The 14,512-nt window shown below is 46.7% G+C and overlaps 2 protein-coding genes across 2 annotated transcripts; one reads left to right on the forward strand and one right to left on the reverse strand.

Annotated features, from left to right (window-relative positions):
- The first annotated feature begins 1,197 nt into the window (after positions 1–1,197).
- dhrsx (dehydrogenase/reductase (SDR family) X-linked) lies at positions 1,198–7,951 on the forward strand. The gene is made up of 7 exons (XM_012853755.3): positions 1,198–1,358; positions 2,664–2,771; positions 2,879–2,947; positions 4,493–4,594; positions 4,739–4,946; positions 5,046–5,253; positions 6,372–7,951. Exons 1-7 carry the CDS (start codon positions 1,259–1,261, stop codon positions 6,552–6,554), a joined length of 978 nt encoding a protein of 325 aa, XP_012709209.2. The 5' UTR covers positions 1,198–1,258; the 3' UTR covers positions 6,555–7,951.
- Positions 7,952–11,985: 4,034 nt separating this feature from the next.
- Positions 11,986–14,183, reverse strand: LOC105918625 (ankyrin repeat domain-containing protein SOWAHC). The gene is made up of 2 exons (XM_036128399.1): positions 13,493–14,183; positions 11,986–13,461 (listed from the first exon to the last, which is right to left on the reverse strand). The coding sequence occupies exons 1-2, from the start codon at positions 13,969–13,971 to the stop codon at positions 12,300–12,302; spliced, it is 1,641 nt and encodes a 546-aa protein (XP_035984292.1). The 5' UTR covers positions 13,972–14,183; the 3' UTR covers positions 11,986–12,299.
- Positions 14,184–14,512: the final 329 nt, after the last annotated feature.

Genomic DNA, 14,512 nt, shown 5'->3' on the forward strand with positions numbered 1-14,512 from the left:
CCTTTGGACATCCCGTCTGGGGCCCGGTGCGTGAATGTTGGCTTGGTGGAGGCCAGATGAAGCAGGTTTGTAGAAACTTTAGATGGAGTCTGCTGAAATGAGTTAGTTTCTAACTTTTGTTAGGCTGATTAACTCCAAGCCTGGATTTGTATTTTGCTCTCATGCTGTGGTCAGTGACCCAGATGGTTCCTATTAGCTACACTACAAAAATAGAACTAAAAACAAGTAAAATTTTCTTGAAATGAATGTATATACCCTTGATTTGAGCAGGTAAATAAGACTATTTGCCAATAGAATAAGATGTTAGCACTTGAAATAGGAAAAATTCATCTCCATCATCTTATTTCAAGTGCAGTATATCTAAATATCTTATTTTAGGGGTAAAAATACCCATTCCATTGGCAAATAATCTTATTTACCTGCTCAAATCAAGGGTAAATACAGTCATTTCAGGAAAATTTTACTTGTTTTTAGTTCTCTTTTTGCAGTGTATAGCCTACTGTGAATTAATGAGCATTGTATTCATTCAGACTCTGCAGTTACCTGTTGATCATAAAAAAAAAGTTCCAGTATGTGAGCTGCCATGCTGGATTTTGAGCTTGCTACCACAGTTCCTATTCTAAAGTCAGGAGGCCGGCTTGGATAACATTCCTCCGTTCAACAATGACGGAAGAGGCACAGTCACGAGCCGACGCACGTCTTGTTTCATTGCTCAGAAGAACCGTAAAGCAGCAGTGCAGTTTGTCTAACTGATAAGACATGGCAGACAAGTCAAACCTAAGCATTCATGCAATGGAAATTATGTGTTTGGAGTGTCTTATTACTTCAACATTTTATTACTATTATTATTATTTTGACATTGTGGAAATTCTATTGCTCTCTGGTTTCTTGTGCCATTCCTGCGCAACGTTGCCCCGAGGCAACTAATATATTTAGTCGTTAAATGTGTGAAGTGTACAAAATCGATGTTCCCAATAAAATGGCGTATCAGTAAATGACAAACTGATTTTCAGCGTGTCCGAGACATAATCAGGGGATTTTGTGGTAGAAGGTTAACACTGTATTTAAATAATTTATGGCTCATAAAAGAAAACTCCAAAGTGTTGGGATGTTTTTTTTTGTTTTTAAAAAGTTGTTTCGCCGCCTGCTGCACCACATGCTGTGCACCGGTAGGGGGCGGAACCTCTGAGAAGTTATAGCGTTGCGGACGGCGAGCCGGAGTCATTTCACCGCCGCGCCGCGTCCCAAAGGCTGCAGGATGTGGCTGCTGTCAGCGCTGGTTCCCCTCCTCAGGCTGTATCTGTGTGGGATCAGAGTTCTGCTCTATCAAATGTTCAACCGATCCTTTGAGATGCCAGGTAAGATGCACCTCTGCACATCTCATTCATTCCTCCATGCTGTCAGGTTCACGTGGAGGGTTCTGATCGGTTCGAAGAGGTTACAAATCGGACCACAGGTCGGTTCTGCTGCAGGCTGGAAGATCACTTCTTAAAACAACCTTACAACTACATATTCAGCTGTAAAACTATGACGGGAAACAACGGGCAGATCTTCTCACTTTACGCCAATAAATCAAACTAAACTAACTTTTTCACCTCAATGAGGATCATCCAAATTAATACCAGTATAGGGAATATTTTCATTTTATTATTTACGTGTATGTGTTTTGTATGTGATCAATTAAGAGCAGTTGGTTTCTGAGGTCTGATCTGTGCTGGCTGTGTAAATCCACACGGGTCTCGATGGTTTATTAAATCTCCAGCTGGACATTATTAGACTGCTGTAAAGTATAGAACACTCTCTGGTCCATAAAACCGACACCTGGCCACGTGATCCTAACAGCCCATGAAGTTTACTCTTTCTCATCCAGGTGTCACCTGTCTAACAATTTTACTCCACCCATAATGGCTGAACTGATCTATTGGATCGACCTCTGGAATCATTGTTAAAGTAAAACTAATGATAAAAAAATGAAACTGGTTCAGGTAGGGCTGGACCATAATTTAATAACAATATAAATCGATCGGTAGACATATATCGATGATAGGAAAAAAAAGTCAATAAAAAGTTCAATAGAACAACAGTTTATTCTTCATTTTGCATTCTAGCCATAGGTTAATATTACAGTCATTACATCCTCCTAGCTAGCCAATCACAACGCAGACCCAGGAACTAAGCTCCGCCCCCTTCAAAGGTTTCAGAGAACACACCTTTTTTTTTCTTTTATAAAACCTTCCAGTTTTGGTAAAAACGTTAGTTGAATAAAGGGTTGAGTTTGAATTCAGCGTTTGTGTGTTCTGTATCTAAAAAATAGGTCGCTAAGCAAAAGTATAAAATGGACAAGGCTGAACTTAAGATATGTTTTGAATTTGTTGATAATTATCGGTATCAATCTATGTGACTTCTATTTTACCGATATGATTTTTTTCTATATCGTCCAGCCCTAAGTTCGGGTCCTGGACTGTCCTCATCGGATTCTGTTGCCCCCCCCCAGTAGTAGTATGACTCTGCCAGGGGGTCCCAGGTTCTGTCTAAGCGGGGGTCATTGGTTTGTGCCAACATTATGGTAGTTTTAAAATCTAAAAAATTGTCTTTTTTGTGGTTGTATGAGATGTTGACTGGTTGAAAACTACAGTACAACTTCCTCTCACCTTCTTGTGCAGTCCTGCCCAAGCAAAATGGCCGGGTCGCCATAGTGACCGGGGGTACCAGAGGGATGGGCTTTGAGACTGCCAGACGCCTGGCGAGCCTTGGGATGCATGTCATCATAGGTAGGCTGTTGGCTCACTAATCGGATGCTCCCATTGGCCAGATCTACCACACGCGACCACTTTGACATGTTTTCCCCTCTGCTCTGTGCGATCGCCGTCATCTCCAGCTGGGAACGAGACAGAAGAGGGCGCTGAAGCCGTCAGGAGGATAAATGAAGAGTGCAGCAAAGGGAAAGGTAATCGCCGTCACCCCCGTCAATAATCTGAGAGATGACCGCAAACTTGAAAATTAGAAGATCTACTCCTTGTTACTCATTATTACATAAAAAGTGTTAAACAATGAGCTAAGACAGACTTCACTTGCATAACTTCAAACTAACTTAAAATAAAGTAAATGAATAAATTAAAGCGATTAATATTATTGTAACAAAAATGTTTCCTCTTTACAAAATTCTGACATTATATTTTCCTAAACATATGTTCGACATTTCTCGTTTTTCTCTTCACGGAACCCCAATGAGTACATTGGCGAAATAAGATCCTGATTTTCCAAATATGTAACCTTAAAAAAACTGGTACATCCGAATGAATCTATTCCCTGCAGAGTTTTAGCCGTTGTCCTGGGTTCTGCTGCCACCTCCTGGATGAATCCTAGTTTTGGTATAGAGTCGTTGGCCGAGTTCAATGCAGCTGCTCTATGAGAGATGGCCCTCTTTAGCCTGCTTGTTTTGGATTATCGAGTTTCCCTAAACGCACCAGCATGACCACAGAAGGTTCTCCAGAAGCAAAAGGAAAGATTAGCTGCGGTGAATGGCAAACATGAAGCTCTGCTTTTCCTCCAGAAGGAGCCAATGTCTTAAACGTTCTGCTAAATGTCGTTGAGGAAACTTAAGTTCATTGATCCAAATGAGGAGTTTTGAAAGTCAGAGCTCCAGCAGTCTGACCAGCTTTTTTTCCTGCTGAAGAAAAGCGTCCCCACATCATGATTCTGCCACCACCGTGTTTCGCTGTAGGGATTTTGTGTTCAGGAGGGGGCTTGGAGTGTTAGTTGTTCTCTTGAATTTGTATTTTGTACTCTGGCCAGAAAATGTTCTGCTTTGGTCTTTTAACAACGGGCTTTCCTATCGCCCATAAAGGCCATCTTTGTGGAGCTCTGGACTAATGGTTGTCCTGTGGAGAGATTGTCCACAGGACAACCATTCCTGTGGAGATGAGCTCTGGGAGATGTTCAAAGTAGAATATAGAAAAAAGGCATATTGATAAAACAGAAATCACAGTGATCGATAATTATCACAGAATTCAAAACAATATCTTAAGTGCAGTCCTGGCCATTTTCTACTTGTTTTAATGCTCTCTGAACTCTTTGAAGGGGGCGGAGCTTGGTGACGGAGCATGCATGGGCCTACATTTCTGATTGGTTGGGAGTACTGTAGGTAACAACTGTAGTACTAACCTACATGATAGGCTAGACTGCAAAAGGAAGGAAAACTGAACTTTTTATTGACCCTTTTTTCTATTGAACCACATGTCTATCGATCGATTAAATTTATTGTTATTGAATTGTCGTTTGTCCCTAGTTCAAAGCTTGGGATATTGTGTGGGAACCTAGCCCTGCTTTAAGCCTCTCCCCAGGTTTCCCTTTTAGAACAGAAACAACATCAAAAGTAGTCTTGGATGAGTCAGGGTCGGTGTGTTCAGTCCTAAGGAGGTTGTCACCTTCTGGGTGATAGATGTCTAGGAACAAGGGAGCTGAGCGCTGACCTCTGCTTTTCTGCTTGCAGCCGAGTTCATCTTTGTGGATCTGACCTCCCTGAAATCTGTCAGGCAGTTTGTCCAGATGTTCCGAGACAGAGGCCTGCCGCTGCATGTCCTCATCAACAACGGTAGGCTCCTCTTTGTCTCTTCCATTAAATAATCATGCCGACTGACGCTAGTCGACCAGTGCGACGTCTCGTGGTTGGGTTGACCCCCGTTGTCCGACTCCGGAGAAAGCCAACGGCTCTCTGACCTGTTCCCCTGCGGCGTAGCTGGGGTCATGCTGGTTCCCGAGAGACGGACGGACGACGGCTTCGAGTTCCACTTCTGCCTGAACTACCTGAGCCACTTCCTGCTGACCAACCTGCTCCTGGACCTGCTGAAGGAGTCCGGGAGGCCGGGCCGCAGCTCCAGAATCGTCAACATGGCGTCTGCCACGCACTACGCAGGAGAGGTCAACCTGGAGGACCTGAACAAGAGGTACGGGCGACAGCGACGCCGCCACAGGACTCTCGGGGGCAGGGAGTTGTTCATGGCCCGATTAACCTGATCATATTTTTCCCCCCCTCGCCCCCACAGGACCGTCTACAGCTCCCATGCCGCGTACTCCCAAAGCAAGTTGGCCCTGGTCCTCTTCACCTACTATCTTCAGGAGCAGCTGACGGCCGGGGGCTTCGCCGTCACCGTGAACGCTGTGGACCCTGGGATGGTGGACACGGCGTTGTACGACAACCTCTGGACCTTAGCACGGATGATGAAAAAACCTGTGGCCAATATCCTGTTCAGGGTGTGTGCTCCGACTCCCCCGGGGAGTCTAATGACATTTAGAAGAGCGGTCGGTCCTGCTTCTGTTGGCCCTTACCTCAGCTTTCTGCTCGATTAGGCTGAGGTGCTGGCTTGGTGTAACCTGACCCTAGCCAGACGCATGTCGCTCCGCCTAGCTCCACTCACATCCATCTGGGACCTCTCCATAGGAATTGCCTTTATTGAAGGCTGGGCCTTATCAAAACTCCTTGCATATGATTGGATAAGCCACTTGTCTGTCATCTTTATCGACGTGCTATTTCAACCACTCACACCGAAGCTAACTCGTGACGCTGTGAGAGCGACGCAGGAAAAAAAACTTTTTAAATGTGTTTGCGGCTCTATTGGCACGCGTTTTATTGACAGTGAGCTGACAGGAAGAGGGGGGAAGACAGGCGGCAAAGCGCCGCGGGTCGGAGTCGATCCCGGGCCGACCGCGTTGAGGACTAAAGGCCTCCTAATATGGTTAGCGCTAACCGCTAACCGCTCCGCCGCAGACTCGCCCCGGAAAACAAAACTTGCCAAATCCGGTCGGGAGAAGGCCGAAAACATGGTTTCCACCAACAAAAGCCTTCAGAGCTGTTCTCTAAAGTTCTTTTAATGAAACAATATTAGGTAGATTGGACAACACGGAAAAAATAACAGCATCAATGCTAACGCTTGCTTCCTCGATGCGAGCCGCCATTGCTGTCTGTCTCACGTCACGGTCGCTTCTCCACTACGTCACATCTATGAAACTCCAGCCCTGCGTCCTGATTGGCCAGACCATAAAATTGGTTGGAGAAATCACTTTCAATGTGTGATGTCCCAGATGTATGTGAGTGAAGCTAGGCGGAGCGACATACGTCTGGCATGAGTCAGGTTAGGCTTGGTGTATCAGGAGCTGTCTTTGCGTGGTTCTCTGCATACCGATCTGATAGATGGGTTTTTGTAGCTACTTCTAAGGACACATCTCCCCCATATGCAGTCTGTTCTGGTGTAACCCGAGGTTCTGTTTTGGGGCCTCTGCTGTTTTTAATGTATTTGCTCCCCATTGGGGCGCATTCCTTCAACGTTTTTAATAGTTGATGGAGCCCTGGTGTTTCTGTGTGTCATCCCCAGACTCCAGCAGAGGGAGCCTCCGTATCGGTGTACGCCGCAGCTGCCTCGGAGATGGAAGGGGTGGGCGGCTGCTACCTGTACAACGGTCGGAAGACGCAGTCCTCCGACCTGTCCTACGACACGGAGCTGCAGGCCAAGCTGTGGAAGAAGAGCTGCCAGCTCGTGGGACTCCAGGGGTTCTGACACCGCCTGCTCGGGCCTTTTACATTGGTCCACGTCTGTCTTACTGTGCATATCAGACTGCCAGCTTTATCTTCTAAAGCTCCACCTTTACTCTCTATATAGAACCACCACAGCAGGAAACGGTTTCTATCAACAGCTCTGCAGAGACTAAATAAAAAAACAAACTCTTTCTAAAGAGGAAGCAGTGACGTCCCAACATTAACGCAACCCAATGAGATTTCCTAATCTGACTGGGTTCGACTAATCAGAGCGACTTGACCTTTCACTGTGAAACAGTCCAACCTCCTGATGATGTGAATGTAATAGCTCTCAATAGCTCTCCAGAGTTGGAGTCCACTGTATTGCATATAAGACCACCCTTCACCCCCCCTGAAGCCTTTACGGTCTTATCTTTCCTCCTTTGATTGGAGATCCTGTTGCCTTAAAGTGACTGCCATCATGTTGCCTGGACTTTGACCCACTTGCCTTCATTGCGAATGAGGTTTCAGCTTTTGAGTCGAGGTCTGGACTCTGACGTGTCGATTCTGTGTTTTCACCCACTCCGTTGTAGATTTCTTGCCGTGTCACGTTAATGACCCGTTTCGACCCATCTTGTCAGACTGCCGGCTGCGCATTTTTCGGAAACCAGAATCCGGCTTAATCGGCAAGTGGCAAGGAATTTGACGTTTGACTCCAAAGCACAGGAAGCTTCGTCCTATGGTTCTAGTACTCCTTTTTAAAATCTTGGGTGGGTCTGTAGCGCCTGCTGGTTCTCCACCCAAACACTAGGGGGCAGCAGGGTTCCTGTAGTGCAATTTGAACTTCTAAAAACCCACTAACAAGCCTGAGTTAATACATTAGTTAGAGACAGGTTATGCTGGTTGGTGGATTGGTGAAGCGAAGGGCCGAACCTCTGTATTGAACGATTCAGTTTTGCCTTTTTTTTTAAATGTGCCTCGGTTATCATGTTAAAATGTTTTCACACAACAATGGGAAAAGTGACCTAAACCTCTGTTGTCCAGTTTGCCACAAACCTTGCAGTAGACGCCTCAAACATGTGGAAGAAGGTGACCCGACCTGAACTTTTAGGGGGCGACGGTGGCTGCACCATGCTGTGGGGGTGGTGGTCTTCCACAGAGCTAGATAGGACATTCTCAGAGTTGGTTTGGGGGTTGGAGCTAGTTTAGCTTAATATATATTTGTGTGAATATGTGCAACCTTTCCTCAGAAGTTGAATGTTGTCTTCCTGGTATCATCATGAAGGGGAGGCCACAGAGAAGCAGGAACTCTACCCTGAGTCCTGCTCATCATTAGAAGATGGAGTTCAGAACTTCCTGCCGATTGCTCTCATCTGGATTCCTTTAGAAATGTGGTTACCCTGCAGAGCAGCTCTCAATATGTCCATTATTTCTCTCATTTCCACTTGTTTCTTTTTGTTTTTGTTTTTTGCCTTTGACTGCTATTTGATTTGATCCGTTTCCAATTGTTAAACAGTTGGTTCCCTATCAAGCAGATGCTGGTTAAGACTTTGCTCTCATAAATCGCTTGAAAATTGTGACTGTTCTGTCAAACAACCCCCTCCTCCAGCTACAAACATCATTTGGTTTTATTGGGATTTTATGGTCCACCACAACACACTCAATAGGGCTGGAAACGGGTGATGCTTTTCAGCATTTTGTGTTCGGCCTGTACGATCCACTGCTGTGCTGGACCAGGCCCAGCTGCAGGTCTTCAGGGAATGTCTCTGCCAACTTTGAACATCCAGAGACAATAATGGCCCAAACTGGAGATAATCTTTGAACCCCAGTTTTCAAGTTCTGCCTCAGATTCGCTGTTGGATTAAGGTCTGGATTCGGACTAGGCCATTCTAAAGTATGAACGTTTTAGATGCACCTTTGCTTCAACAGACTTGATTCTAATATTAAATCATTAGCAGAGCTTGACTGTATGTTAGTGAGGCAGTTTAGCCATTTGATTTGAGTGGCCCTCGAAGGTTTTGAGCTGGGACCCTTGATCTAAAGCTTTCCATTTTAACTCTGGTTGTATGTTTAGGCTTATTATCTGGCTTATTTACTCTAACCTGCTGATGAAAAGCATCCCCACAGCATGATGGTGCCAACACCATGTTACACCTGTATAGTTTGGGGTATTAGGTTAAGGATAGGGAGGTGCACCACTGTTAGTTTGTCAAACAAAATCCTTTCACGTTTATGGTTATAATTTGACAACATGGAAACGTTAAAGCACTTTGAATACTTTTGCAAGGCACTGTACGACTAACAATGCATTTCTTGCCAATGAACATGCACTTTACATAAATCGCTATATTGACTTGGCAAATTTCCAGCTACTAATAAATCATGTCCAACAAAAGGCCTGATGTTGTTTGCTGTCAAATGATTTGAATGCACTTCAGCTAGGCTACTGATTTGGTTACTGTGGTTCCTTTTTTTTTTTTTTTTTTTTTGTTCGTGTCCAACGTGGTATCACAAGATTTAGTATGCTATGGCAAAGGGTTATGTCTCCTAGAAGCAATCTGGCCTCTTGTTTTTCATTCGGGCCGAGATTCCCCATCTCCTAGTTCGGGCTTAACCCATGATGAATGATATAAGGGTTAAATAAAAAACATCAATCCATTGTTTATTTAAATTGCAGATGCCACAGCTTCTTTTAAAAAGAAAAAAACAAACAGAATATAGAGTTAATGGGAGTAATAAGCACAGATATTACATAACTGGAGAGTAGTAGGAGAACGCAGCAGAGTAAGGAGAAGTGAGGAGTCAGTTGGAATATTTAATTTGATTATGAATTTAAGAGGGAGCCGGTGAAAGGAGGCTACAATTGGAGAAATATGATGCTGAAGAGTTTTGGATGAGCTTAAGGCTTTTAACTTCGGTTTGTGGACTTCCTGATAGTGAAGAATGACGATAGTTAAGCGACTGTTCAACACCATGGCTTGCCACACTTAAAGGAGCCTTGAAGAAACCAATACTTTGGCTGCACCCGAATACCCTTAAAAATAGCTCCTGCTCCTGTTCCGAAACCTTTTATGGGGTTAACAGCAGTCATTGAGGAGGAAAGGAGCTTCGGACTGGATGGAGGATGCAAGTCAAATCCAGGCCTCCAGCACTCCAAAAAAATAACTACAAAGTGTGCGCCCTCTACGTCATGTCACACAAAGGATTGTGGGATTCCTGATAGCTCCATAGTGCCGGTAAAGGACATTGTGAGGTTCCTATGATAAAGAAGCTGTGAAAGGATGCGTACAGGCTTCTTTTTCTACCTCCTTCCTTACTGACTGCACTATTTGGACAATATGGTGACCGCTGACACACTTCCACTTTGGCTAAATACTCATCCAAAAGAAGTATTCTTCCAGTTAAGTACAGCATTTAAATGATATGTACTGTCATATATAATTTTTTTTTTTACATTATTACCGGAGGCCAATTAAATACCATTGATATTAAGGAAATGTGGGGTTTTTACATACTAGTTTGAATAAACTGGTATTACTGCTACAAAACCTGTGTTCCTCCATCACTAAGAGCATGTTCTTAATTTGGGAAGAAATATGTTTCTTCTCAACAACATAACAATAAATTTATCCTGGGTTGTGTAGGGATTACCCCCAAAAGAAAACTCTTTAATAGTCAAGATTTCTCTTTCCAACAACACATGCGAAACACAAACTGCACAACACGCTGATACGCCAGCATGTGATCTTCACAGACAGGGAGAAACAACGCTGCCCCACATTGACACCTAACGAGTAAATCTGACAATTTTGAGAACGAGGACCACAGTAAAATACAGGCTGTATGTCAAATGTAACTTTTTCATGTATTATTCAATTGTAGTAATAATTTGCAATCAAAAAAACAACAGTAGATTCAATTATGTTATTTTTACAAACATTTTATTTTGTAAATATACAAACGATTATCCTCAAAAACCTCTTCAGCGATAACTCATAGATTCTGACCCCCATTCAGTTCATATGTGCTCCCAAAGATCCGCACACACAGCCCTTATAATAAGCAAAATAGACTCACAAAATTATTTTTGTGTGTCGCATTGATAAGTTCAAGTCCAAAAGTCAGTATGTGCACAAATGTGTGGAACTTTGTTTGAAAAAAAAAAAAAAAAAAAAAAAAGTTCACAGTAACGAGGTATTTTCTCAGCATGATCAGTTAAAAAAAAAAAAGAGCAAAACGACAACAGGAAAGATCAGTGAGTCGTGAAGAGCAGGCAGCGGTGTTTGGACTCGTGGTCTCCTTCAACATTCCGATCAAAACATGTCAAATAAGTTCCAGGAAGATCAACGTGATCCCGGACGTACAGAAGCGAAAAAAACTGATATTTTAAGGAGAGGATGATGACATGTTGTCATATTAATAGTTTGATGTTTCGGATCAGGAGGAATTGCTTTTCTTCTGGAAACTGAGTTTTTTTTTTTTGTCTAGCGCTTGTGGAAAGTTCCAGGTGAGTAGCCGGGCCTGTGGTATGAGAAGCCTGCGCAGCATGTGGGCGAGGCTGAACTCTGACATGAAGCGGCATGCAGGCGCTTAATGAATCTCTTCATGTGGAAGCGTTGCTCCCAGCAGCAATCCGTAACAACATGTGTGTTTTTAACGATTCAACCCCCTTTACTCTGACACCCCTAAAGAACCCAGCACAACCGACTGCCACCAGATGTCACGGAGTCTGTTGACCAATTAGCTGGATCGGATATGGGACGGATGACGCCGATCCAGCATGCCAATCCAGTCCTTTCCTTTTCTTTTTTTTTATTAATATCAACCACAGCGACACAGTTACAGCGATCTAGTCACCTCAGTTCTATGTTACGTCATCACACACAAAGCAGCTGGTGAGGAGAAATCACAGAGCGAGCGGCAAGTCTTGCAATTGGGAAACGTTTCAAACTCGATACGCCAACAAGCCCGACAGCAACACGCTGTGTCTGCAACAGGAAAATCAGGAGGGGTGGAGGTAAAGTGGGACAATTCAGCACCACAAATATGGCAAGGCATACGGTTCACCGATGTTTTTCAAACATTCTTAATTATGTGTCTCTCTGACTCCAGAGCTTTGTGCTGCTTAAACGGCTTTTGTTTGACCTGCTAACTTGGGTCAGTCCACTTAAGACATTTCAGGGTAAATGTGTGCGTAACCCAACCGATCCAGGCTTAATGAATCCCCCCCCCCAACCCCCCCAGAAAATCCAGGGGAACATGCCTCATGCTCCAGGTTACAGGGCGAGGCTTTAGCGTCAGCTGAGGAGGGATAACAGGAGGCCGGCCAACCTGGAGCCGGGGCAGAATGCCACAGGCTGCTAATCTGGATTAGTGTTTTTTTTTTTTCAGCTTCTTATGGGTCACTTAAACTTTGGACCGTGAACAAGCAAAACCAGTTAGGCCAAACAAAAAAACAAACAAAAACAAAAACATCAGTCTGCTGGTTTTTTCATCAAGTATTCTTATTGCAGCAAAAGCAGATTTCTATATCTAAAAAAATATAACCCTTTTTCATGTATGTATCCTGCTCTTAGTCAGGCTACCTGCTCCTCTGGAGGCTGCAGTCAGCTGCTCTACAGAAAGGCGAGCTTGGAGAGGCGACAGGCGGCGCCGTCTCGGCTTCCTGCTTTTTTCGCAGATTCACATTTCTATATAGGTTCGTTTCAGCTGAGCAGCACGGCGAAGCATCGGGTCAGGGGGAGAGAGTTTGTCGGGCCCGTGCAGACCTCCCGCAAAATAGCCGGGATCAGAAGCCTAAGAAATGGGTTTTGGGTCTGGACTCGGAGGACGGCGTCTCCTCTGACTCGTCCGTTTCCCGCTTGTCCCGGAACGAAGTGCTGTGGACGATCTGGGACGCCCTCTGGCGGATCTTCTGCAGGTTGGGCTTCATCCTGCCCAGCGAGGACCTCCTCCTGACGGGTTTGTGCCTGAGACGGACGTCCCCGCCCGCGGGGTCGCCGTCGCCCAGGCTGAGCAGCTGCATGGGTTTCAGGTTGCTCTGCAGGACCTTGGAGAACCTCCAGCGGCCTCCGCCACTGGGCTCCGCGCCTCTGGACTCGGAGAGCTCGCGCGCTCCCATGATGTCCTGCATCTCGGCACTCACGCCTTCGGGGAGGTACTGGCAGGCCTTCCGCCCGCTGTAGTCCCTGATTTCCACGTCTGCGTTGAACGCCCCGCACAGGAGCTTCAGCACCTCCATGCGGCGGTGCATGGCGGCGATGTGCAGCGGCGTGTAGCCCATGTTGGAGCGCACGTCCACGCTGACGGGCAGGCGGCGCTGCTCGGCGAAGTGGACGATCTCCTCCATCAGGCCCGCGTCGCCGTGCTTGGCCGCCCAGTGCAGGCAGGTGAAGCCGGTGACGAAGTCCCTCTTCAGCACCAGGCTGGGCTCGGCGCTGAGCAGACGCTGGAGGCTGCCCCACTCCCCGTCCGAGGCGCACATCATCCACTCGTGCTCCACGGGGTCCAGGGTGACGGCCGTGCGCTCCTCGTCCGGGCCGGCGGAGGCCAGCGAGGCCGAGTCCGAGTCGCTCCTGGACACGGGGCGGACGGCGCTGCGGGCGGAGGTGCGGCGCACCACGCTGCGCCGCACCTCCGGGGAGCTGTCCATCATCGCCCGGATGAAGTGTCTCCTGCTGCCGGTCGGGCTGCAGCCGCCCTCGTTGCTGCTGCCCTCATCCTCCTGGTTCTCTGGAGAACCAGAGAGGAACCTCTGCCGGGTGCCAGAACCAGGCTCTGCCACTCTCAGGCCCCCGGGCGCCAACGCAGGGCCTACCTGAGCTGCAGCTGCCGTGTGTTCAGGCCCGGGCAGGATGAAGACAGATGTGTCCTTAGGGAGAGGCGAAGGCTGGAGCACTGTGATTTGTGGAATGGCAGGTTCTACGTGCCTCTCCCTCCTGGACTCCCTCCTGGACTCCCTCCTGGACTCCCTCCTTGTGCAGACCGATGCTCCCCGTGTTCCCCATGCCACCGCAGCGTCCTTCCTCCTCACCCAGAACCCCCCGCTGTCCACCGTCCAGCTCTGGCTCGTGCGACCGATCGCTCTCCGCCGCGATAAAATGCGGAACTCTCCTCGAGTCATTTCCGCAACGCGAGTCGCGCGCTTCTCCCTGCTGCTGCTGCTGCACCTGAGCGCGTGCGGCTGCGTCATCGCGGCAGCTCACCTGGCCGTCAGGTGGGGAGCACGGAGCGGAGTAGCGGAACTGCCTCCGCAGGCAGACGTGTTTGACCCCGCTCTCCGTCCTCACGAACGCCACGCCGTCCACGCAGGACTTGAAGGAGCTGCGGGCGGCCGCCCTGCCGCGCGGCTCCTGCGGGAACGCGGCCTGAAAATGCTCCACTAAGTCTGAGCTCGTCACTCTGCCTCCTCTCTGTCTCAGGAAGTCCGCTACGGAGTCCTGACTGAAGCCGCCGGCCATGAGGAAGTCATTCCGGAAGGGGGGCCTCCCCCGCCAACAGACCGAGAACACCCCGATAGTCAGGTTCCTCCACGGGGAGCGGAGCAGAGAGCGGCGTTTTTATTCCGAGCGTTCTCCGCCTCCTAGCAACGGGACACTTCCGGACTGGACCATATAAGGTCAAAGACAGTTTCCCAATAACAGAAACATGGCCGTGAACCAATCAGGACTGTTTTTTTCCTGTCTTCAACAATAGGTTTTAGTTTCGTACCGTTAATGACCAGTGAGATCAACTGAACAATATCTGTAGACCAAAAATAAGAATCAGTTAATTTACTTTCAAACGTTTTTTTTTTTTTTTTTTTTTTTTACCAGATTTACCGAAACAGTTTATTTCATTTAGTTTTACTCAATTTTTTTTTTCTTAAACGATTAAACCCTTTAATCTTGTTAGGCAGATTCACCCAACATGAAGCGAAGAATTAATGAAATAGTCAATAATCACTTAAATAAGTTACTAAAGTTAAACTGTCCTCTCCCTACCTCTGTAAAACTAGACACT

The sequence above is a fragment of the Fundulus heteroclitus genome, chromosome 24 (assembly GCF_011125445.2).
Source record: "Fundulus heteroclitus isolate FHET01 chromosome 24, MU-UCD_Fhet_4.1, whole genome shotgun sequence".
Classification (NCBI taxonomy): Eukaryota; Metazoa; Chordata; class Actinopteri; order Cyprinodontiformes; family Fundulidae; genus Fundulus; species Fundulus heteroclitus.

Bases quoted from the DNA above. Each gene is read 5' to 3' on its own strand.
- dhrsx (XM_012853755.3), top strand. From the start codon at position 1,259: ATGTGGCTGCTGTCAGCGCTGGTTCCCCTCCTCAGGCTGTATCTGTGT. The intron at 2,772-2,878 runs GTAGGCTGTTGG...CGTCATCTCCAG, and splicing joins TGGGATGCATGTCATCATAG to CTGGGAACGAGACAGAAGAG. The intron at 2,948-4,492 runs GTAATCGCCGTC...TTCTGCTTGCAG, and splicing joins AGAGTGCAGCAAAGGGAAAG to CCGAGTTCATCTTTGTGGAT.
- LOC105918625 (XM_036128399.1), bottom strand. From the start codon at position 13,971: ATGGCCGGCGGCTTCAGTCAGGACTCCGTAGCGGACTTCCTGAGACAG. The intron at 13,462-13,492 runs GCACAAGGAGGG...GAGGGAGTCCAG, and splicing joins AACACGGGGAGCATCGGTCT to GAGGGAGTCCAGGAGGGAGA.